We start from the raw sequence: 25,246 nt of genomic DNA on the forward strand, positions 1-25,246 counted from the left end.
ACAATGACAGCATTTAAATTTCATGCTCTAATGGTCCAGTCACTTCAGTCCTTCCTCTAAAACTAGACTGCAATAATTGTCACCCTCATAACATTGTCCTGGGTGCAGAGGAGAATTAGCAATACCTGATTTTTAAATTGTTTGAAGACTTAAAATTTTTGGTTAGCAGTTTAGTGTAGTGGTACAGCTTACTGGGTGGATTGATTGTGAGGTATTTCTCTGTGCCCAGCTGTGCATGGCCATCAACAAAATGAATTCTGTTAAATCTGTGCACAGATTTATGGAAACATGTTGTTCAGCATCAAGGATGTGAATTAGAAATTGTCTTGTCACTATATAATGATCCACATTGTAAATGATTAATTTCAGCATTGTCCAATAACAATCAGTTACTTTCCAGTTTTTTTTATTAAACCCACTTGATTTTCTACCCACTATGTTCCATTATGTTACAAATTAACATGGTATTACTTTGATTTACTGTAAAATTTGTCCCCTTGCACTGCTCCATCTTTTGCTCCAGACCTACATAAATGTATTTGCTAGCTGATACTGATGAGTTTTGAGATTGTTCTTCCATTTCTGCTTACTTTGCAACACAGTCGCTGTATTTTATTCAAGTCCCAGATGAGCCTTGACTGGCAGCAATTCCTTTTGAACAGTTGACTAGAAAGAACTCCAGTCTATAAATAAGTAAATGGGAATGAGGCAAGGGTGGGGAAGGCAGATGAAGCAAAAGTCTTTGTTCTTGCTGTGTATTATGTGTTGAGACTCGAAAACATAAAACTAACTTAAAGGATAAGATGGAGAGTCCAAAGTATGAGTCTAACTTAGTTTTTACTTTAAGCGAGGTGCATGCATATCATGTGTTGCTGTGATGACGTATGCCATTTACATGCTTTTATATATGACCTGTAATGTATTATGTAAACAACACAATGCTTAATCAAACATTATATTTACAATATTACTCTACAATATTACAACTTCAGCTCTCAGCTTGGATGGTACAACTCTCAATCCTCAGTCCCGCTGCTGGTAAAAATGGGAAAGTGGAATTTTATGTGCACATTCCAGCCAATTTGGGTGGCCAGGTAGATCTGAGACAGTGTGGGGTCTTGTCTCATTTCCCTTTAGATTGTCTCTGTCGTAATAGGGAAAAAGTTGGATTTGCATTAGGGATGTTACTGTTTTGAGATTTTGGAGATGTTCTTTCTTATCCTTACCATTAACAATGATGTTATCCAGGTAACACTGAGTACCTGGGCAGCCTGGCAGCACCTGGTCCATAGCTTTCTGCTAGAGTTCGGGTGCAGATGCTACTCCAAAAAATAAGCCTAATATAGAGAAATACAGCCTTTGTGAATGTTTATTGTGAGAAACACTTTGTACTTTTTTTCCATCCCCATCTGTAGGGAGGCCTTAGCTAAGAACACTTTGCTGAAGGGCTTCCCTCTAGGAAGGTCTACAAAGAGGTCCTCTATCCTAAGCAGACGGTATTGATCTATTTTCAGTTCTGGGTTGATGGTGACCTTAAGATCACCACAGATCCTGACAAACTCATTCTTCTTGGCCTCTGGGACCACTGGCTTTGCCCATGGGCTCAGCTCAACCTTGGAAAGAATTCCTTCAGCCTCCATGTGGTCTAGCTCACTGGCTACTTTATCAGGGACAGTATAAGGAACTGGACAGGCTTTGCAAAACTTGAGTTTGGCATTTTAATTTAACTCTGTTTTATGTCATCCTTGAATACCGCTGTGGCATCATCCAGTTCCTTTCTTGATTCACTTTCAGTTGACTTTTACAGGGGATGTGGCATACACATGGTGGATGGATCTCCAATCGGCTTGTAATTATCTCAGCCACTTACATCCCCTCAATACTGACCCTTCTGATTTTGACCACGTAATTGTAAAGGGGGTTTCTTTTTTCGTTGTTACTGTGTATGTAATCAAAATGGCTTCTTTGTTTTGTTAAAAGCAGGAATCCTTCTTTGTTGCGAGAGAGTGCTGGAAGCTTGTTTCAGTTAAAATTTACTGATAACGAGAATTGTATTCCTTTGTAAACCAGTTGGGATTAATGTTGTTCTTTCTTCTGAGTCTGTAAGCTATTGTTGGCGGGCTTTTGGGCAGATCGGCGTGAGGGGTTGAGAGAGAGGACGCAATGCTGTAAGCTGGGCGAGGAACAGACCCCAAGCGGGGGTCAGAGGCCAGGAGGTACTCCAAGGAGAGGAGATGAAGCTAGATGTGCTTGGTTGGCCACTTCGGATGGTCCTAAGCTGCAAGTCGAGGAGTTCGGAGGGGATCGAATGGTGGCCAGAAGACTTAGTAATTGAGCTCCAACGGTTGTGCATGAAGTGGTTTGGACTTTGATAAGTTTGGCGCCTTTTCTTTATTGTTTTTCCTTCATATATACTGTATCGTTATTAATCACTTAGTTATAGTAGCGGTTATAAATTGTACTCATTTAATCGCATATGGTGTACTGTCTGTTCTTGGGTGAGGCGGAGACATCACACAGCATCCACACCAGCTGATTACCCAGTTTGGCGGGGTCGAAGGCTGCTCCTCCTAGACGGGAACGAGCTGAGCGAGCCTGAGGCGACCCAGGGGGTTACATTGTGGGGTGCTCGTCCGGGATTGATTTCTGTGGAAGCTGTGTGATCACCCTCTTTAAATTATGTCTGCAGCGAAGAGCTGGTGTGCCTTTGTGGGTGTGCGATTGCTGGTTATCTCTGCGTGTGTGTTGGGTGGGGTGGTTGCTGTTGGTAGCAATTGTCGTTGTTTGAGTTCCGACTAGTGCTGACGAAATGGTGGTGGGACCATGGGTTGTCCGTACTGTTTGGAGAGTGAGGAGTGACAGGTTGGGATGTTTCAGCAGTGGTGGGCTCCGCCCGGTTGTTGGAATAATGTCCAGCCCTAAAGGGGCAGAGGCGTGGGCGGAGCAGGCCTCTCAGTTGCTGGGTGAGTGGCAGTGCTTGGCTGAGGAAAAGCGACAGGGACGGGTTGAAACTTTGAGTAGGCGGGCTAGTGACATTGTTAGAACTGTCAGGCGCAATTACCTCGAAGTGACAGCTGCCAGTTCTGGGAAAATGTGAGAAAATGCGTATGGTTCGACTGGAAGTCAAATACCACAGCTGGGGGGCTTATCATATCCGTGGCAGGAGATTGGTGGAAAGTTTTTAGGGTATCCTTTTTGCCTAGGAGGGCAGATAAATTGCTTGCGGTGCCAAGGGGATCTGTCAAGGGGATCAGTTGTTCCATTGATTCGAGAGGTGTCGGGAAATTTAGAGGAGGCCCAGTAGGGGAACGGCTTGGGGTCTCTGGGGGAGCACATTCCCAGCAATGTACCAAGGAACTCCCGAAAGGAGCAGACCCTATTCCGGAAGGTTTAGAGGGACCACGCGCACAGGTGTTGTTACGGATGGATGGAAGTCAAGTTAAAGCCATCCTCGGCACCGGGCCACCGGTTAAGTTGCTGTACAGTTTGTTTTATAACAGTTATTGGAAGCATTTACCCTTGACGACATTGAGGGCGCTGGAGATTTGGGGTACCAGTGCCAGTGATTATCCAGACGACGGTTGTTGGTCTGTGAAAATGGAGTTCTTAGAGGCAAATGTGGAGGTGACTGAGGTTCATGAATCTTTAATGCTGATGTGCCTGGACACTGTTGAGACGGGCAGCGTTTCTGTTCTAGAGAGAACCAATATCTTGCTAGTGCACTTGGGGGCCTGCCTGGAGGAGGCAGGTGAGCGCTGTTTGGAGGCATTGTCGATGCACCCAGAGTTTTGAGCTGCTTGTGTGTAGCAGCATTGGGCCGATACCGAATTCAAACAAGAGCCGGTGGTGGTACGGCCTGGGGGAAGTATCTGAGGGTGAGACCCTCTTAGTGGACGCTGCGAAATACCACGAGGGAGGGGAGTTGACCGCTGAAGACAGCTCGGAGAGAGAGAGGTTGCGGCAACTGGCCCCTGAAGCCATGGAAGACGTAGGCAGCGTGTGTGTGGATTATAGTGCGCTGAAGAGGCGCACTGTCAGTGACCAAAATATGGCCCTGAGGGCCGAAGAGGTGACGGCCTGTCTGAGTGGTGCGACGTGGTTTAAGGTGCTGGATCTGAGGAGTGGATGTTGCCAGATCCTGATGAATGGGACCGACAAGGAGAAGACAGCCGTTATAAATTCCTTAGGAGTCTTCCAGTCCAAAAAGATGCCACAGGGCATATCTGGAGCCCTTGCAATCATCCTGCGCAGCATGTGGAAGACCATAGGGGATGTGGAGGCGTTTGGAGTTTTGTTGTATGTGGATGATCTCTTGGTATTTGGATTTGCCTCAGGAGAAATGAAGTGAGGTCGTTGCAGGAGCGGCTGAGAACTACAGAGTTAAAGTGTTTTCTGGACATGTGCCAGGGCTGGCGAAGGTCGCAGCTCGTGAGTGACTATCTCTTCAGAATCAAGTTTTAAATGAAGACGGAGAGACTGGAGAAAGTTGAATTGGAAGAAGTCATGAGGAAGAAAAAGCTGGAGAGAAGTGCAGTGAATACTGAACAGGAGGCTGAAGAGACTGCAGGAGCAGTGCAGGCCACGTGTTTCCGTTTGGAGAAGATCAAACAGCAGCTACCGATCGCAGAAATGAGGAAGAATACAGATTCAAATGGATAATGTGCTGGATGTGTGGTACATGCTGCCTTTTGCTGACTTTCCCTTGATCGAGGAAGAGACCTTTGGCCCTTCTCCCACTGAGTCAGGTGTAGCAGGGAGGGTTAGCAGTGTGCAGTAGGGGGCATGAGTGAGAGGTTGAAAGAGGAGTTGGTAATGGGCCCAAGGTATCCCCAGTTGTGTCCAAGCCTGAAGGGTTTAGGTGAGGGGGTACGGAGGTCTCAGAAGGATTAGGAAATTCCCAGATAGTTGGCCTATGTAGCACCTAAGGAACAGGGTGTGAGGTTAACTGTGTGGGGAGGAGATGTCACTGTTTGTGCTTGGGTTACGGTGTGTTGGCAGGAAAGGTGGCGAGTTATTTAATAGTCATGAGGACATGACTTTTATTTGGTGGGGGGAGAGTATAAAGGGGGTTTCTTCTTTTTTCTTTGTTACTGTGTATGTATTCAAAATGGCTTTTTTGTATTGTTAAAAGCAGGAATGCTTCTTTGTTTCGAGAGAGTGCTGGAAGCTTGTTGGGAATGGGCTTCTTTGTTTTTTTAAAAGCAGGAATGCTTCTTTGTTTCGAGAGAATGCTGGAAGCTTGCTTGGGTTAAAATTTACTGATAACAAGAATTGTATTCCTTTGTAAACCAATTGGGATTAATGTTGTTCTTTCTTCTGAGTCTGTAAGCTATTGTTGACTGGCTTTTGGGCGAGGGGGTGAGAGAGAGAGGACGCGATGCTGTAAACTGGGCGAGGAACAGGCCCTAAGCGGTGGTCCGAGGCCAGGAGGTATTCCAAGGAGAGGAGATGAAGATAGATGTACTTGGTTGACCACTTCGGATGCTCCTGAGCTGCAAGTCAAGGAGTTCGGAGGGGATCGAATGGTGGCCAGAAGACTTCAGTAATTGAGCTCCAATGGTTGTGCATGAAGTGGTTTGGACTTTGATAAGTTTGGCGCCTTTTCTTTATCGTTATTAATCACTTAGTTATAGTAACCTTTATAAATTCTACTCATTTAATCGCATATGGTGTACTGTCTGTTTTTTGGGTGAGGCGGGGACATCACACAGCATCCACACCAGCTGATTACCCAGTTTGGCGGGGCTGAAGGCTGCTTCCCCTAGACGAGAATGAGCTGAGCGAGCCTGAGGCGACCCAGGGGGTTACACTGTTACAAATGTTATTTCCATAGGAGTTATTTTTCTCCAGTATAAGTTCTTAGTTGTGTATCTGCAGGTTCAGTATCTTTGAAATGCTGTTTATACTCATTTTGTGGAATGACTGAGCTTGTGTCCAATTACATTTTAGTTAGTTTGCCCTTTTGGTGCAAGCTGTATTGCTTGTCTCTGGTTAATTTTCATATTATAAATCTCAAAGCAACTCAGTCCTGTGTCACTTTTATCATTATCAGAATTTTCATCAAGAGTATGCAGATTAATGTTCTTTTTGAAGCTTCAATTTGACTCTTTAGCCTTTTCACTTCCCTGTGCTGTCCATCTGTTTTTGTCTGCCCAACATGCTCTGTGTATGTGTCCTATTACGTTGCATTTTCTGTGAGTTTTGCCCTTAAACCTGTATTGGTCTCCTGCCGCACTGGTAATACAATTTGTTTGGCCAGGCAGATTTCTGGTTGAATGTTGCAATTTTGTCCATGTTCACTTTCATTCTTGACTGCAGCTCATCTGAATCTCAGTCTGCTGTTTACCTTGAAACGGCTGCTCGACTGCTCTTTTAAACATAAGTTGTGCTTCAGTTAGTAGCAATTTTTGAATGCTTTCTTGTAAGGTTCCACAAATGAAGCAATCTCTCAGTGCATCACTAAGCCCAGCACTGAATTGACAATGTTCATACAATCTCTGTAATTCAGTCATGTATGCTAAAATGGATTCCCCCTTTTTTTAACCCACTTATGAAATATAATGCGTTCTGCATTCAATAATGTTTTGGTTTCTAAATGTTCCTGCATTACTTTCATGATATCAACCAAGTTCATTTTAGTTTGGTTGGAGCAGTCAAAATTTCTAAGCAAACGGTGCGCCTTTAAACCAGCACCCAGCAACACTGGTAATTCTCATTGGCTGTCTCATTTGCCTCAAAAAAAATTACTCAATTAGTTCAGTATACATGAGCCAGTTATATGTGTCAATCTTTCTAATGCAGCCAGTCTTTTCTGCCTTGTTAAAAATGATTGCAATCACCCAGTATTCACTGTTTATGAACCCGTGAATTCTTCTGTTTTTTTATCCAACTTGGTTGCCTTTGCTTTTGCGAAGGAAACATACAGCTCTGAAGGGGATAAAAATGTACTGCCCCTTTTTAAAAAAGAAATCAACCATTTCTTGCTGTGCTTCAATAGGTAGGTAGTTGTCTTGAGTTTGTTTAAAACTTGCTTGTTGCCATGGCTACATTTTTGTACTTTCAAAACATAAAACTAATTTGAAAGAAAAGGTTCAGGAGTCTGAAATGAGAGACTGAGATAGCTGTACATTAAATGAGTAACACATGTGGTGGCGTGATGACATATACCATTTACATACTTTTACATATAACTGTCAATGCTTTATGCAAGTAAAAAGTGTTTAATCAAACATGGTGTGCAATATGACTGAAGTATTAACGACACAACAGCATGTGATCGTAGGAAAGGGGGCAACTATTTTCTGAGACTGTCTTTGTAGTTGTCATTTTGTAAACTGCTTGATGAATTGATTCTTGCTCTGGGATAACTTAATCAGAACAGTTGAATTTAGACATGAGGAGTTTCTCGTAGTGATCTGCTAAACCTGACAACATTCTCGGATAAGAAGCTGTTTATTTGTTAAAATGGCAGTTTTGCAGAAGGGACAGCCTCTGATCTGGCCGGCTGTGCCCAGCATTTGGGCGGCCTGCTGAGACTGGTTAGAACCAGTCTGAGTGGACGGAGCAAAATAAATCGCCTCAGGCACAATGCTGAAGGGAGAATCATAAAGCAAAGCTGCTTGTAGTCCTGGGACACATACAATGAAAATTTGACACAGATCAGTCAGATAACCTTAAGCCATAGAAATTGTAACAATTGATTTGATAAAGAAAAGGATAAGAATGAGGATTTAGGGAGCACAGGCAGCGACAACTCTCTCACATTGGGACTACTCGGAATGCCTGGGTAGCGTGGACTCTTCCTTCTCCCAGTTATTGCCTTTTCTCATCTTTTGACTGTTCACGGAGAGTCAAGGAAAGTTAGTACACATGTATTCAGTTATGTAAAATCATCTTGCTTGTGACCCAAGCCAATAAAGCTACTTGCCAGTAAATATAGATTCTCTGTGTATTATGATCATTATTATTGAAGGTTAATCTTTCTAGCAGAAAGTGTAATGACCATTTTTCTTCCCAACAACTCTTCCCATTGTGGTGACATGTAATAATATAACAAACCGGTGTTGCTGCCAGTTGTGAGACCTGGGTGTATCTTTTACTGTGTCAACCTGCTGATAAGCTGTAGTGCAATAAACGTAAACTTAAAAAGCTGGATAGTGTTCTTCATTCCAGTGTAAAGGCAGCACATCCAGCAAAATCTATTGTTCTATGTTGTCAGACACACTTACGTGGGCATAGAATTTATTTTTTCCCTGTGATCAAACTGAATGCTTGTGCAATTACTAAGGTAGATATAGATGCAGTAGGTTCTTGCCCTTAATGAGTTTCTGATCTCTGATGCCCATTCTGACCATAAGGTTGGTTAGTGGACTGTGAGCAGGAGGTGGCATTGAAAGCAAGCTGTACCTTCCCAGGAAAGAACAGAATGAGCACAGTCCATCTCAGATTCCATACATCAGCAAACAAGCAGATGGTCGCACCGCAAAGCTGGCAGAGAGCTGGCAGTCTGCCACCGCAGCCCACACTGAGTTTTTGATGCAGTGAGCTTTAAAATAGCGCTTTTTGTTTCTTTCCCCTACAAGGTGCCCAATGTCTGATGATCGTTTACAGAAAGTGTATGATGAGTCTACCTTGTGCTTGGAAAGTTGACAGAATGTGTCCAGTTTGTAAAGTAAGATATGATCAGTGAAATTCTGCAAGCAACATCCAAGTGGGCATTGGAAATTATTCACTTTCAGTCTAAACATCCTCATATTGCTTCCCCAATAGAACTGATGTGCCATATTATTATAGGATGTCTAACTTCTGGGGCAAGTTGGCTCTTCCAAACCTGCAGTATAAATGTTTGAATAGATGGGATTTAAATCTGCTAGTTAGAGTGATTTTTTTTTGCTTTGTTGCCTCTGGCTTATTGCCAATCACTCTTTGTAGATCTCCATAAATTAAATGTAATAGCTTTTTACTTCAGTTGCATGAAGCTGCAAAGTTTTATTTAATCGTGAGGCTTCCTGATTCATGAAGAAACTTTTTTTTAAAGACTGCTCCAAATTGCAATTGAAATAAGAAACTAAATTCAGCATGAAGTGATGTATAGCATACAACTCACAGTTCTTGTACAGAATGAATGATCCATTTCCCCATGTTTGATAGTACAGCATTGTAAGCAACAGCCTTATAATGCATTGTCCTGGAGTGCTGGTTGTCTTTTTTCTGTTAGATGTGTAACACTTACCCAACAGGCTGGTATATGTCTAGGGCAGGGGTCAGCAACCTTTACCACTGAAAGAGCCACTTGGACCCGTTTCCCACAGAAAAGAAAACACTGGGAGCCCCAAAACCCATTTGACATTTAAAATGAAATAACACTGCATACAACGTTTTTTTTTGCCTTTATGCTATGTATAAACAAACTATAATGTGTTGCATTTATGAAATTGATGAACTCCTGCAGAGAAAACGAAATTACATTTCTGCATGCAACAAAAACATTTTGAACTCCGAAAAAAAGACGTTGGGTTGAAGGTTACTTTTAAGTAAAATACTCAATGTCTATTTGAGTCCTTCTTGTATTTATGAAAAACGCCGAACTTAAATTTTCCGCCAGCAGCAAACCAAAAATAACATCAGCCAGCTGTCAGCCTGAAAAATAAAAGGACTATTTCACTGAACAATGAAAAAATATGAATATACGTAAAATAATAGGCAATTAAAATATTTATCATACTTGGTTAATGGGATTTCTGCTCCTGGACCTCAGCGCACAGCGTCTGCACATCAGGGCTGTATGACGTCACCTTCATCTTTACACAGGATCGCAAGCTGTCATCTGTGAGGCGTGCACGATGTTTTTTTAATAAAGTTCATGTTGGAGAACACCTGCTCACATACATATGTGGATCCAAAGATCGACAGGACTCCAAGCGCATACTTTTTCATGTTTACATAAATGTCGGGCATAGCATTCCATGTTTCGAACACAAGTTTGTCCGGTTTTGGGAGGTTTTCAATATCACTCCATTTGTGATTCTGAGCAAGAACGGCCTTCTGACGGGCAACATCTTCAAGGTCTGCTGTCAAGCGTCTAAACTTGGACACCCATATGTCTTTGTCGGCTATGTCGGCCAGTTCCATCTCAAGATCAGGTTTACTCACACCTGCCAATGCAGTCGTATTCAGTAGGGAAGGATCGATGCTTAAGGGAGTGACCGGGAAGGATAATGTGTTTTTTTTCCTCTCTGAACTCACAGAAGCGTTTCCCAAACGATGTTTGCATTGCGATGATTGCAGAATGTAAATACTCCGAAATTATCATGTCGTGACCTTGTTTGAACTCTCTCAAATTGGGGAAGTGAGACAAAGTGCCTTTCTGTAAATCTCTGGCAAGCACTGTCAACTTGCGCTCGAATGCCAAAACATCCTCCAACATGTGCAGGGCTGTGCGTCCTTTCCCCTGAAGAGCTGTGTTCAGCGTGTTCAGGTGCGCTGTCATGTCTACCATGAAGTGTAGCTTTTCCAGCCACTCTGGCTGTTCCAGCTCAGGAAAGGTGAGCCCTTTGCTGCCCAGGAAAGTTTTCACTTCTTCCAGACACGCGACAAAGCGTTTCAGCACCTCCCCTTTGGACAGCCACCGGACTTTGTTGTGCAGCAGGAGATCAGAATATGTGCTTTCCAGCTCGTCCAGTAACAAACGGAATTGACGGTGATTTAAACTTTTTGCCATTATCTTATTGACAATCTGAATGACAACATCCATTACTTCTGTGCATTCCGGAGGAAATGTTTGAGCGCACAGTGCCTCTTGGTGCAAGATGCAGTGAAAAGTCAGCAGCTTTCTGTCCAGCGACTTCTGCAGTAAAGCCACAAATCCCTTGTGCGTTCCCGTCATATTCGGTGCCCCATCAGTAGCTACTGACACCAGATGGGTGGTCTTTATTCCTTTGGCTCTTAAACAACTCAAGACAGCCTCACAGATGTCCTCCCCCCGTGTTTGGTCTTTTAGAGGTATCAACTCAATCAGTTCTTCCTGTGGCCCGGCAGAGTTTACATACCGGCAGAACAGCGCTATTTGTTCAATATCACCTTTGTCTTTAGACTCGTCACAGGCAATCGAGTAGGCCACAGCTGAATTGATGTCTTTAATTTGCTGTCTTGTGATGTCTTCTGCCATTTTTATGGTTCTGTCTTTGACAGTCTTTGCAGAGAGGGGCATATCCCTGATTTTCTGCACAATTTCACTCTTGTTTTTAAAGTCCGTGAATAGATGTTCTGAAATCTTAATGAAAGATTCTTTTATATATTCACCATCTGTAAACTGCTTCCCGTGCCTGACTATTTCCTGAGCGGCAATATAACTGGCGTATGTCGTTGATTTTCCAGACTTCATCCATTTCTGGAAATGATTTTTGCTCAGATCAACCTTCCGCATCAGTTCCGAAACGGCTTTTTTTCTCTCATCTCCATCCGGATATTTTTGAGCAAAGGCTGCGTGTTTATTCTGGAAATGCCTTGCGACATTTGACTTTTTGTTGTTTGCTAGTTTCTCATTGCATATTAAGCATACCGGTAAACCAGTCTCGTCAACAGTGAAAGCAAATGAATCTGTCCACGTATCATTAAACGTTCTGTTTTCTTCAGTCACTTTTCTTTTTTTAGAATTCTCCATAGTTGGCTTACCTTGGATCGAAAAATTAAAGAAATCGCGCACTGACGGGTGTCAGGTATTGGCAGTGGTGACGTATATTAATAGCGATAAAAACACGTTGTAGCGGTGTGCTCACGCAGTCAGTAAACTGCAGTCGAATAACTTTATTCGAACTAAACAGCCTTGCTTTTAAGCCTCCCTCAACCCAGCCCCCATGGGCGCGGATGCTGCAAAAGACACGTACTCACAAACCCCCGTAGGCTATCTCCCTTAGCCTGAATGCTGGCTAATTGTGAGCCGTTTTGGATGTGCCAGGAAATGTGTCGCCACAAAGTCTTATTTAGATTGTACAAGATCACCATAATCTTCAAATTTAGAATTACATTTCAAAAGCTAACAAACTAACATAAAATACATTTTAATTAAATACTTAAATACTGACCAATTATTTCCCAAAGCCACAGGGAGCCGCAGCACAGAGGTGAAAGAGCCACAAGTGGCTCCGGAGCCGCGGGTTGCTGACCCCCGGTCTAGGGGAAAAGGAGATCCAGCCACTCACCAACCCCACCTCCCGTACACGCAGGTGCTGTGAGAATCAAGCTTATGCCTCGTGCCCGCACACAGTATCAAATTCACACCAGATACTGTTATGAAATACACTTTAAAGAGTTGACTAAAACTAAAAGAGTACTAGGCAATACAACATATATGAAAGAAAAGAAAAAGCAAAAGGCGCCAACTTATCAAAGTTCAGTCAGTTTAGTGCACATCGTTGGAGCTCAACCATCGAACCATTTGACCCCTCGTCGCTTGCCTCTGACCTCCACGTCTTTGCACCCGTGACCACCCCTGGTGGTCAACCAAGCAGTGCAGCGCACGTCCACCTTCCTCGGCGTCTTCCTCCCGACTCTCTCGAAAACCCCCCCCTAAGTTCCCAGCCTCACAAGACAAAATAACATTCCCCATTGGTTAACAAATGAATACAATCCCCATATCAGCAAGTTTAAAGCTAAACAACTGCGAGAGAAACACTTATCAGACAAAGAAGCATTCCTACTCTTAACAAACCAAAGAAGCCATTTTGAGTCACATACACAAGACATTGTACAGATGATTTTGAATGACCACAGTTGTATTACTAGCATCAATAACAGCTGAGTTTCAGTGCTATGAAGGTAAGAGTAAGATGATTTAACAGATGTTTGCGTGACTGACTAATTGTAGGGCGTAGAGTTTCAGGTTTCTGCATCATTGGGATCCCTTCTGGGGAAAATATGACGTGTACAAAAAGAACGGGTTACGTTTGAACCTGAAGAGGATCAATATCCTTCTGGGCATATTTGCTAAAAGCTGTTGGTGAGAGTTTAAACTAATTTAGCAGGGAGATGGGAACTGGACTGATAGGGGTGAGGATGGGGCAGTTGGTATACAAGTAGAGACTGCACCCGAACTCTAGCAGAAAGCTATGGACCAGGTGCTGCCAGGCTGCCCAGGTACTCAGTGTTACCTGGATAACATCATTGTTAATGGTAAGGATAAGAAAGAACATCTCCAAAATCTCAAAACAGTAACATCCCTAATGCAAATCCAACTTTTTCCCTATTATGACAGAGATAATCTAAAGGGAAATGAGACAAGACCCCACACTGTCTCAGATCTATGAGAAAGGTCTAGCAGATAATAGTACAAAATTACAGTCAATGAGCTAAATGGAAGTGTAACCATGGGGGAAAAATCAAAAAAACATGATGAATATAAAATAGAAGATGTTATATGTGAATGCACTATGTCTATGAAATAAGGTAGGTGGTCTTGCAACACGATTAGAGATTGGCATGTATGACGTTGTGGCTGAAAGAAGATCATAGTTGGGAATGTAACATCCAATGATTCACCTTGCATCAAACAGACCAGCAGGTAGACAGAGTGGTCGGCGTGGCTCAGTTGGTAAAAAATGAAATCAAATCCTGAGAGGTGACGTAAGATCGGACCATGTCGAATCCTTGGGAGTAGATTTAAGAAACTGCAAGGGTGAAAAAGTTCCTGTTAGGTGTTGTATATGGGCCTCCAAATATTAGCCAGGATATGGGGTAGAAATTACAATAGGGAGATAGAGAAAGCATCTAAGAAGGACAATGTTGTGATAATCATGGGGGACTTCAATATGCAGGTAGATTGGGAAAATCAGGTTGATGCTGGTTTCCAAGAAATGGAATTTGTAGAATGCCTGCGAGATGGTTTTTTTTAGAGTAATTTGTGTTAGAGCCCATTAGGTGAAAGGCAATTCTGGGGTTGGGTGTTGTGTAATGCAGCAGATTTGTTCAGGGACTTTAAGGTAAAGGAATCCTTAGGAGACAGTGATCATTATACGATAGAATTCACCATGTAGTTTGAGAGGGAGAAGGTAAAGTCTAAGTCAGTGTTACAGTGGAGTAAAGAGAATTATAGAGACCTATGAAAGGAGCCAGCAAAGTTGATTGTAAGGAGATACCAGGAGGGATGTCAGTAGAACAATAACTGAAGTTTCTGGGGAGCAAGTTGGAAGGTGGAGGATAGATACATCCCAAAGATGAAGTATTCTAAAGGGAGGATGAGCCAACTGTGGCAAATAAGGGATATAAGAGGCAGCATCAAATCAAAAGAGATGGCATATAATAGAGCAAAAATTAGTGGGAAGTTAGAGGATTGGGAAGCTTATAAAAATCAAAAGAAGGCAAATGAGAAAGCAATAACTGAAAAGATGAAAATGAAGGTAAGCTAGCCAATAATATAAAAGAACATAGCAAATGTTTTTTTCAAATATAAGAGCTAAAAGAGAGGCAAGAGTGGATATTGGACCACTGGAAAATGACACAGGAGAGGTAGTAATGGGGGACAAAGAAATGGTAGATGAACATACGAAGTATTTTGCATCAGTCTTCACTATAGAAGCTATCAGCAATATGCTAGAAATCCAAAAGTGTCAGAGGGCAGAAGCAAGTGTTGTTGCTATTACTAAGTAGAAGGTGCTTGGGAAGCTGTAACGCCTGAAGGTAGATGATGATCTGGACAAGATGACCTACAGACCAGGTAGCTGAAGAAATTGTGGAGACATTAGTAATGATCTTTCAAGCATCATTAGATTCTGGAATGGTACACGAGGACTTGGAAAATTGCAAATGTCACTGCACTCTTTAAGAAGGGAGGGAGGCAGAAGAAAGGAAATTATAGGCCTGTTGGCCTGACTGCAGTGGTTGAGAAGATGTTAAGAGTCCATTATTAAGGATGATGTTTTGGAGGACTTGGAGGAACAGGATAAGAAAAGCCCAAGTCAACATGGCTTCCTTAAAGCGAATAATTTCCTGTCAAATCTGTTGGAATTCATTGAGGAAATAACAGGTCAGATAAACAAAGGAGAATCAGTGGATGTTGTTTACTTTGATTAGCAGGAGGCATATAACAAGGTGCCACATGTGAGGCTGCTTAACAAGATACGAGTCAATGCTATTACAGGAAAGATAATAGCATGAATAGAAGACTGACTGACTGGCAATAAGCAGAGAGTGGGAATAAAAGGGGCCTTTTCTGGTTGGTTATTGAGTATTCCACAGGGGTCTGTGTTGGGACCACTTTTTTCATGTTATACGTCAATGATTTGGATGACAGAACTGATGGCTCTGTGGCCAGTTTTGCCGACGATGTAAAGATAGGTGGAGGGGCAAGTAGTGTTGAGGAAGCAGGAAGTCTGCAGAAGGGCTGAAGATTGAGGGAATGGGCAAAGAAGTAGCAGATGGTATATAGTGTCAGGAAGTGTTTGGCTATGCACTTTGGTAGAAGGAATAAAAGCATAGGCGATTTTCTAAATGGAAAGCAAATTCAAAAATCAGAGGTGCAAAGGGACTTGGGAGTCCTCATGTAGGCTTTCCTGAAGGCTAACTTGCAGGTTGAGTCAGTGACAAGGAAGGCAAATGCAATGTTCGCATTCATTTTGAGAGGACTAGAATATTACAGCAAGGATGTAATGTTGAGGCCTTATAAGGCATTGGTCAGATGGCACTTTGAGTAATGTGAGCAGGGCTTGGCCCCTTACTGAAGAAAAGATGTGCTGGCATTGAGGAGGGTCCGGAGAAGGTCACAAGAATTGTTCCAGGAATGAAGGGGTTAATATTTGAAGAACATTTGGTGGCCCTCGGCCTGTATTTGTTGAAGTTTAGGAGAATGAGGAGGGATCTCATTTAAACCCATCAAATATTGAAAGGCCTAGATAGAGCAGAAGTGGAGAGGATGTTTCGTACAGTGGGTGAATCTAGGACCAGAGAGCACAGCCTCAGAATAGAGGGACGTCCATTTTGAACAGAGCTGAGGAATTTCTCTCGCAGACAATAGTGAATCAGTGGACTTCATTGTCCCAGGCGGCTGTGAATGCCAAGTCATTGAGTATGTTTATAGCAGAGGCTTGTGGGTCCTTAATTAGTCAGGGCGTCAAAAATTACAGAGACAAGGCAGGAGAGTGGGGTGAAAGTGATAACAAAACAGCCATCACACACAAAATGCTGATGGAACACAGCAGGCCAGGCAGCATCTATAAGGAGAAGCACTGTCGATGTTTCGGGCTGAGACGTCGACAGTGCTTCTCCCTATAGATGCTGCCTGACCTGCTGTGTTCCACCAGCATTTTGTGTGTGTTGTTTGAATTTCCAGCGTCTGCAGATTTCCTGGTGTTTGCTCACAAAATAGCCATGGTGGAATAGTGGAGCAGACTCGATGGGTCGAATGCCCTGATTCTGCTTCCATGTCTTATCGGTCTTGTGTATTTCATGACTTAATATGGTGAATTTGCATAACATTAACAGAGAAGATGCTAGGAATCAACATTAGCATAATGGCAAATTACTGAGGATAGATTTGATTTAAACCTGCCAGCTTTTCCCTTTCCAGTTGTTTCTGTGTAGTCCTATATTTTACGGTTTGTTCTTTGAGCCTTATTAGATATAAAATGGTATATTCCAAACTCTTCGAATGCAGTGTAAAAGTGGTGTTAAGAATTTTGCCATTTTTTTCATTCTGTTGGAAACTTCAATATTTTTTCCATTATTTCTTTCAAGTTCTCTTGTGCCCATTAATTTCCTTTGGCTCAATTACTTTACAATCAGCTACTTTGTTGGGTTTCACCTGATAGCTAATTATTCTTCAGCTCAGGATGAATTTCTATTTAGATCATAAATGAAAAGTCATTGACTCAAACAAGCTTGCACAGAAGAGTGATTCTTTCTTTCAGATATTCAGTTTTGTAATTGCATATCTTTTGTCGTTGTTGAGCAGTTTTTAAGTGGATAATCTCCCCAATTGTCTTTGTCCTTGTTACGATGAGGTTGTGAAAAATAGTTCTAAGTAATGTCGGCATGAAATTCTTCTAGATGGGATTCTTTTTCTTTCACTTTTGCAAAGTTCTGTGAGTGTGTGGTCAGCTGCTGCTTTGATCTGCTGTAATTCCTATGAAAGTGCATTCAAAGCCAGGAGTTCCAAGGTTTAGGCCTAGCAATATTGAGGGACTGGCAGTGCATTGTCAAGATGGTGCTTTAGAGGGGAACCTGCAGGTAGTGGTGTTTGCATGCTTCTACTATCCTTGTTGTCCTTGGGGTACCAAATTTGGGATGTTTCTTTGGAGGAATCAAAGTAGCTGTTGTGCATTTTGTACGTGGCAATCTGCGGCTATGGTACGCCGTGGTGAAGGGAAGGATTTGCAGAGACAGAGCTCATTGGCACATTTAGAAGGTACCTGGATGAGCATATTAAGTTCCATGACCAATGGGGCAATGGACCAACAGTTGAGAATTGAGATGGTCCTACACAGAATATTCTAAGTAGGTGTTGGACTAGTTTCTTGACTGGTTTGACGATAACTCAGATACCATCCACAACTTGCTTAAGGACATGTACAAAGCACACCGGGTAACTTTAGATAACCCTTCATCCATCAGCATCTGACAGCATTGGCAGGCAGCTCGAAGGAAAGTTCAAAATGAGTGGTGGACTGAAAATGCACATGAAATCCAGTCCTTTGCCGCTAATAATGACATGCATAATTTTTACAAATGCTGTCAAAACCATCTACGGCCCAATAAATCGATGCATTACTACCTTGAAAACAGTAGTTAGTCAAACACTTCTGAAGAATCAGAATACCATTCTGCTGAGATGGGCTGAGCATTTTAACACCCTGCTTAACCAGGATTCTGACGCAGACCCCACCATCCTGGATGAACTGCCTGAACTTCCTCCTATCCACGACCTCAGTCTACCACCAACCTTCCAGGAGGTTTTATCAGCTGTGCATTCCCTTAGGAACAATAAGTCCCCTGGTACTGACAATATCCCTGCTGAGTTACTGAAGAACAGAGGGTACATGAGTATGCGCACCCTCTATCAGTACATCACCAAGGCCTGGACTGATGAGAACATCCCACAGCAATGGAGAAATGCAAACATCATTGTCATTTATAAGAACAAGGGTGAGAAGGCCATCTGCGGCAATAGTAGGGGCATTTCACTCCTTTCTGTTGCTGGAAAGGTCCTGGCTAAGGTGCTGCTTCAGAGGCTCATCAGCAACATCATCGAGTCAATGCTGCCTGAATCGCAGTGTGGATTGAGGAAGAACAGGAGCACGATCGACATGATCTTCACGGCCTGACAGCCTCAGGAAAAGTGCCGGGAGCAACATCAGGACCTGTTTATGGCCTTTGTCGACCTCTCCAAAGCATTCGACACTGTGCAAAGAGAGCTCTTATGGGATGTTCTCCTCAGGTTTGGCTGTCCCAATGAATTTGTTGACATTCTCCACTAGTTCCATGATGGGATGACCTCTCGGGTGACCATAGGAGGACAAGTCCAAGCCCTCCCTTGTATGCACAGGGGTGAGGCAGGGGTGTGTGCTAGTGCCAGTGCTCTTTAACATCTTCTTCCTGTGTGTTACCAAGCTTCTCCACCACGAGATTGAGGATAGCAGCAGTGTGGCAGTGGACGACAGATTAGATGGCAACCTCTTTAACATCAGGAGGCTCCACGCAACCACCGAACTCGATAGAGAGCGGGTCCTGGAGCTGCAGTATGCAGATGATTGTGCTCTTGTGGCCCACACTCCGGAGGATCTTCAGACTGTCCTTGCTGTGGCGGTGAGAGCGTACAGCAGGATGGGACTGACCGTCAATACCACCAAGACAGAAGTGGTTTGCAAATGGAGTGCTAATGTCCCACCCACCCTACCTGCCTTCACTGTTGGTGATGAAAAGCTGTCAGTTGTGCCATCGTTCTCATATCTGGGGAGCATTCTCTCTGAGGATAGCAACATTGACAACGACATCTAGAGCCGCATTAAACAGGCATCAGCTGCCTTTGGGAGACTTTGGCGTAGAGTCTTTTGGAACAGGAGCCTTCGTCCCTCCACAAAGGTCGCTGTATAAAGCCCTCCTTTATGGCTATGAAGCTTGGGTAACCTACAGCCGATGCTTCAAATCTTTAGAGTACTTCCACATAAGCTGCCTTCAGCACATCCTGGGAATTATTTGGTGTGAGTGGGTGCCTCACACTGAAGTACTTGTAAAGACCATCTGCAGAAGTATTGAGGCCATGATCACCCAGTTGCAGTGGCTGGGGCACGTGATAAGGATGCCCCCATGTTGGCTACCCCGCTGAGTGTAATATGGCCAGCTACATCATGGTTGACGCTCAGCTGGAGGGCCGAAGAAGCGCTATAAGGATCAGATGAAGAATGCTTTAAGGAAGTGCAAGATCAGACCTGAGGACCTGGAGGATGTTGCTGCTGACCGTAACACTTGGCGACAGCTGTGTAGGGATGGGGTTCGTATTCTGGAGATGGAAGGAACAACCAGAAGACAGCAGAAGAGGGCCAGGAGAAATGCAGCCATGGTTGCCATCACTACCAGCACTACCACATATACATGTCCCACCTGCAATAGAACTTGTGGGTCGAGGGTAGGACTGTATAGTCATCAAAGATCTCACCGTTAAAGGAATGGACGTCGTCAATGGATTCCAATGGACAACTGAAGAAGAAGAGGATGCAATAGCTGACTCCAATGTTATAAATGTCCATGATTCCTTGTATTAAAGTCACTTGAGAGCCAGACTGGAAAAGTTAAGAGATTACTGTATGTATCCAGAGATACCGGCCACGTGATAGATGCACTACCACCTGGCTGGTCGGAGGACACACCACATGCCAATCAACATTTGGTCCCGCCCAACTAATCAATGCACACCTAAATTATTGGTCACCTTAATTGGATTATCTCACCCAGCCCCATGCTTTAAAGGGTGAGACTTGTCCCTGGCTCACTCTCTCTTACAGACTACCTCATTGAAGGTAAGTGCATTGATTTATGTTTGGGAAGGTCTATCATTTGTCCTGGTAAGGGAGCCGCAGCTATCCAAGATCAAGGGGGATAGCTTTCGTAGTGCTTTTCCCTTGTTCTTTGTATGTGTAACCGTACCCTGTCCCCACACCGCTTTCTGTGTATTGTAGTTGCTTGTGTTGACCTGACTTCCCTTTGTAAATAAATTCCTTATTATTAAAACTGTGTGTGTCCAGGCCTCTACTATTGAGATTCAAAGAACCAGTTATTTTCCATCACAACACTGTATTTGCCAAAAATACAAGGAAGCAAGTTTTTTTTTGCTGACCGCCTCATCACACTTCACGTACCCCAACTTCTGTGGACACCGTATTCAAATTCTGCACATCCTGCAGTGGGTTTTGTACTTCAGTTCTAATTGTTGACAGTCTTGAATGAGACAGTATTGGTGGATAATTCCTTTTGCTTCTGATTCCTTGAATCAGTATTCAAGTACTTTTATTTAAACAGTATCATCCTGTATTAATGACAGGTTTGTATTAATGGAGGTTGTGCATAAACAAATTATATTATGCTGAGTTGGATCAATTTGAAACTCTTAACCTGGGTAGATAGTATTTGCAGTAGTATTCAGGCCAGATCATGTCAGTTGTGGAATATGCTTGGGCATTTCCCATTGCAAGTTGTGCTTCCAATCCTGATACACTTCCATCGAGTAAGTTCACAGAGAAACTTCATCCTGTGTGAAATGTTGCTTTTTAAGAGCACTACATGTAGAACATAACAATGTTGTCCTACGACTGTGGATCGTTGGGCACTTCCTGGACAAAGTGGTCTTAATCTTGCAATAGCATTTGGTAGATTGGTAAAATATTTGCACACTCCCATCCCTTATTTCACTGACTCCTTCCTGATGCACAATCAGCCTCCCAAACAGTAATGGATATGATACCCTCAGCACCACCTATACCACCAACATCTTGCTTTGCAAGAAGTGCCGTCCAGATTTCCATGCCTGTCCTAGTAAGTGCCAGACATCCTTTCCTGAGTTTTCTGCCCCTGGCTGCGTCATGTATAAGTCCCTGTGTGATGGTAAGCCCCACTGTTTCTCCCGGTGCTAATTGGGTCTGTTGCTGACCACTTACTGAGCCCAGCATTGGGAAAGGAGTATTGGACAGCATATTTATTTTTTGAACTCAGAAATACAAATACCTAAAGATTGGTCAACAGTGACCAACTGTTGATTGTTCAACTCTAATAATAACAATCCAGCATCTTTTAGTGAGCTGCACTGCAATTTCCAGCCAGTACTGATTCCTAATTTCTTTGGTCAGTGAACATTCAGATTCCATTACTAAATGTGTTTTTTAGAATCTTGGTAGTAGTTTGGGATTAAAATCTAAACTCAGTTCCTTGTATTTGGGAATTGTAATTGTTACCTCCAGCCCGTGCATTCTCCATCCTATCTAATTTTTTCTTTTCCCCAATCTATTTATTTATCTGTCTATATACATATTCATTCATTTATTTAGATACACAATGCAGTAACAGGCCCATCCATCCCAACAAGCCCGCAACAGTGGGAATTGAACCCAGGTTGCTGGTGCTGTAATGCAGTGTGATAACCACTATGCTATCTATCTCCCCCTCTTCTCCCTCCTCTCCCCCCCCCCCCATATATATAGATAGTTGGGCAATAACAAGTTTGAAGTTTCATTTAATTGTACATAGCATTTAGGAAGGAGTCCTCTTTCTATTAGTTCTGTATGTTGTGTTTTCCCAGTTTCGAAAGGAAAAATGCTGTTTGTTTCTTCCCATTGCACGTATACAGTATATATACTAACCGTAATTCATGTTTTTATCTATTGGCATGCATTGCACTGTACTGCTGCCGCAAAGACGACAAATTTCTCAACATATGCCGGTGATGTTAAGCAACGCACACCAAATTTTTGTGTGAGTTTAGCTTGGATTTCCAGCGTCTGCAAATTTACTCTGCCGGTGATATTAAACCTGATTCAGATTCTGAGCTTGTTTAATTGGCAAACCTTGTAAAACATGTGATGGACAAAGAATAACAATACATTCCCCCTTTGTTTTCAGTCTTTACAAAGCAGTGTACCGCACCATGGGCCAGCTGGCAATCAGATTACTGTCCAATAAAGCGGCATGTGATCAGAAGTTGATTTGGAGTGCAGTTCTATCATGTAGTGAGAGTTTCTGTTGACAAGCAATATATACTATAACTTGGTACACACTCCACAGAGAATGTGCAAGGTGCAACATTTTACATTCAGAAGGTTGTGTACAATTGGTGTTTACATAAAGTTCTGATTTAGCTCCATTCTGTTTGCAGGTGACTGAGTTTAGATAACATCCACTCTCCGTGTGACTGCACAAATCTCCAGAACTTTGAGAATTTAACGTCAAGTTGAAGAATATTTTTATTTCACAGAAGACCAGGGTATTGAATTAAATGGCTGAAAAACAAATCAGGTATTTGCACTAATGTTATTTCACCACTTGCTGACATTTTGCTATAGAATTGCCATCAAATAGTGTGAGTTTCTGTTTACAAGCAGTACTGTTGCTAAACTCCATCTGAATTCATAATTAAGCAATACACACAATGTCCTGGAGGAGCTAAGCAGGTCAGGCCACATCTATAATGGGAATAAACAGTTGCTGTTTTTGTTATGTTTCAGTAATATTGTAAATATATTGTTTGGTTAAATACTCTTGTGCATTTTAATAATTCATTACAGGTTACACATAAAAGTGCAAGAATGGCATACACCATCATGGCTCCACTTCATACGTGTGTGCTCATGTAAAGTAAAAATGGAACTAAGCATGCATTCAGGTTCCATGTTTCCTTTCATTTTATCTTTTGGAGTTAAAATGCAACACTATCCTGTCTGTGGAATATGATTTAATTCTCTGTGGTAATGCCTTTTTCATATTTCTGTTTTCCCCTCTTCCAAAACAACTTTCCTCAGTATGGGGTAATTTTGGTATAATATTCATGCCAATTCTCATATGCAAACTGAGCTGATAAGTATTCGTGTTTACTCATGGATATTTAGAGTGTAGAGTCATACAGCACAGAAACAGGCCTATTGGTCCTGAATTTGTCCTGTTCATCCTTCTAAACCTTTCCTAACCACATACCTGTCCAAGTGCCTTTTAAATATTGTAATTGTTGCTTCCTCTACTCCCTCTTCTGGCAGCTCATTCCACAGCACTAGCACACTGTGTGGAAAAGTTGCCCCTCAAGTCCCTTTTACAATTCTGCCCCTCAACTTTAATCTGTGCCCTCTACTTTGGACTCCCCTACCCTAGGAAAAAGATGGTGACCATTCGCTTCATCTCCATCCCTCATGATTTAATATACCTCTATAAGGTCATTCTTGCATTCCTCTTTTGGGTGATGGGATGGAGATACGTTGCTACCAAAACAGGGGCAAGGCACTCCTTCCCTCCGCTAGCCTGCTTGGGCAAGGTGGAGCACCTGCTTAACCCCCTGATCAGGGTCATGTGAAGCCACGGGTGCAGGCGGTGGATGGTTGCTTGAGTAGCTGGCTTATATCACAAGTCCTGGTTATGTGACCACTGGCTCCAGGCATTGATAATGGCTGCAGTCACCCATCTTGTAAAGGTACTGCCCTGAAGAAGTCAAGGTCAAACCACTTCTGTAGAAAATTTTGCCAAGAGCAGTCATGGTTAATCATATGAAAGGGCACGTAATGATGATGATTGTGTTCCATGCCTCCTGCACTCTTAAGGAAAAGCCCTAGCTTTCCAGTCTTTCTTTATAACTTAACTTATCCTGACTTATAAATCTTCTCTGCACCCTTTTTAGCTTAATGTCATCCTTCCTGTTGGGAGCTGGCTAGAACTGCACACAATACTCCAAGTGTGATCTTACCACATCTTAGAAGGTTGAAATACAACATCCCTACTCAGTGTTTTGATCAATGAAGGCAGACATATCAGGTGCTGCTTCTACTGCCCTGTTTACCTGTGTTGTGTCTTCTAGGGAAAAGTAGAACAGAGGGACCTAGGTGTAAAACACTCTGGAACATGAGTTCCCAACCTGGGGTCCATGAACACCTTGCTTAATGGTATTGATCCATGACATAAAAAAGGTTGAGAAGCTCTGCTCTCGAGCCTTGCCATTAACTGTGAAAGCCCTCCTCAGGTTTAACTTGCTATAGTGTAACACTTTGCACTTGTCCAAGTTAAATTCCATCTGCTCTTCCTTGGACCTCTTTCCGTGTTGATCCAGAACCTGCTTTACTCTTATAGCTTTCTTCACTGTTTTTGTTTTTTTTTTGCGTCATTTGCATCCTTAGTAATCACATCTTTTATATACTCATCCAAATTGATAGTTGAGATGACACAGAACATTAAACCCAGCACTGATCCCTGCAGCATACCAGTTCTCACAGGCTTTTACTCTGAACTGCTGCCTTCCACTTCCATCATCTGACTCCTTCCACCATGCCAGTATTGATTACTCACCACTGGATAATGATAATGCAAGTATCTCTTTGTTGGCTTCTTCCAATGTGCTGGCATAGAGTTGGTCAGACCCAGGGGCGTTGCCCCCTCTTGTGTGCTTCAAAAGCTTCAGTGCCCCCTTTTTGCAATGTGGGTACGTATCACAACATCATTATTCTCTTCCCTGAAATCCTTGGCTTCCATGATGTTTTCTACGTACAGTGCATGAGAAATCAGTTAATATTGCGTTAGAACCTTTAGCCATTGCTATTAGTGAATCTCCTAATATTTTTGGTATTACCCGTAATGAGAAATTATATAAATTATCACTTTATGCTGATGATTTGCTGTTATATATTTCTGATCTTGATAGATCTATTCCCACTATTTTATCCTTGTTGGCTCAATTTGGTAGTTTTTCTGGTTATAAATTAAACTTAGATAAGAGTGAATTATTCCCTTTAAACGCGCAAACTTTATTGAATGACAGGATTCTATTTAAAGTTGTTACTGATAATTTTACCTATTTAGGTATAAAAATTACCAAGAAATATAAAGATTTATTTAGACTGAATTTTTTACCTATGCTTCTTCAAATACAACATCTTACTACAAGATGGTCTCCCTTATTCTTATCATTAGTTGGTCGGATTAATGCTATTAAAATGATGATTTTACCGAAATTTTTATATTTATTTCAAGCCTTACCAATTTTTATTCCTAAATCCTTTTTTGACAACATTGATTCAAA

The 25,246-nt window shown here is 42.5% G+C and overlaps 1 protein-coding gene across 3 annotated transcripts in view; it reads left to right on the forward strand.

The window, feature by feature from the left end:
* The window catches only part of slc25a22a (solute carrier family 25 member 22a), a 140,287-nt gene that overhangs the window by 48,280 nt on the left and 66,761 nt on the right, over positions 1 to 25,246 (forward strand). For all 3 annotated transcript variants that reach the window (XM_059975526.1, XM_059975525.1, XM_059975527.1), the window contains exon 2: positions 22,349 to 22,488. In XM_059975526.1, the coding sequence (XP_059831509.1) occupies positions 22,469 to 22,488 (20 nt within the window). In that variant the 5' untranslated portion in view covers positions 22,349 to 22,468. The remainder of the gene's footprint in view (positions 1 to 22,348; positions 22,489 to 25,246) is intronic.

The sequence above is a fragment of the Hypanus sabinus genome, chromosome 7, assembly GCF_030144855.1.
Source record: "Hypanus sabinus isolate sHypSab1 chromosome 7, sHypSab1.hap1, whole genome shotgun sequence".
Lineage (NCBI taxonomy): Eukaryota > Metazoa > Chordata > Chondrichthyes > Myliobatiformes > Dasyatidae > Hypanus > Hypanus sabinus.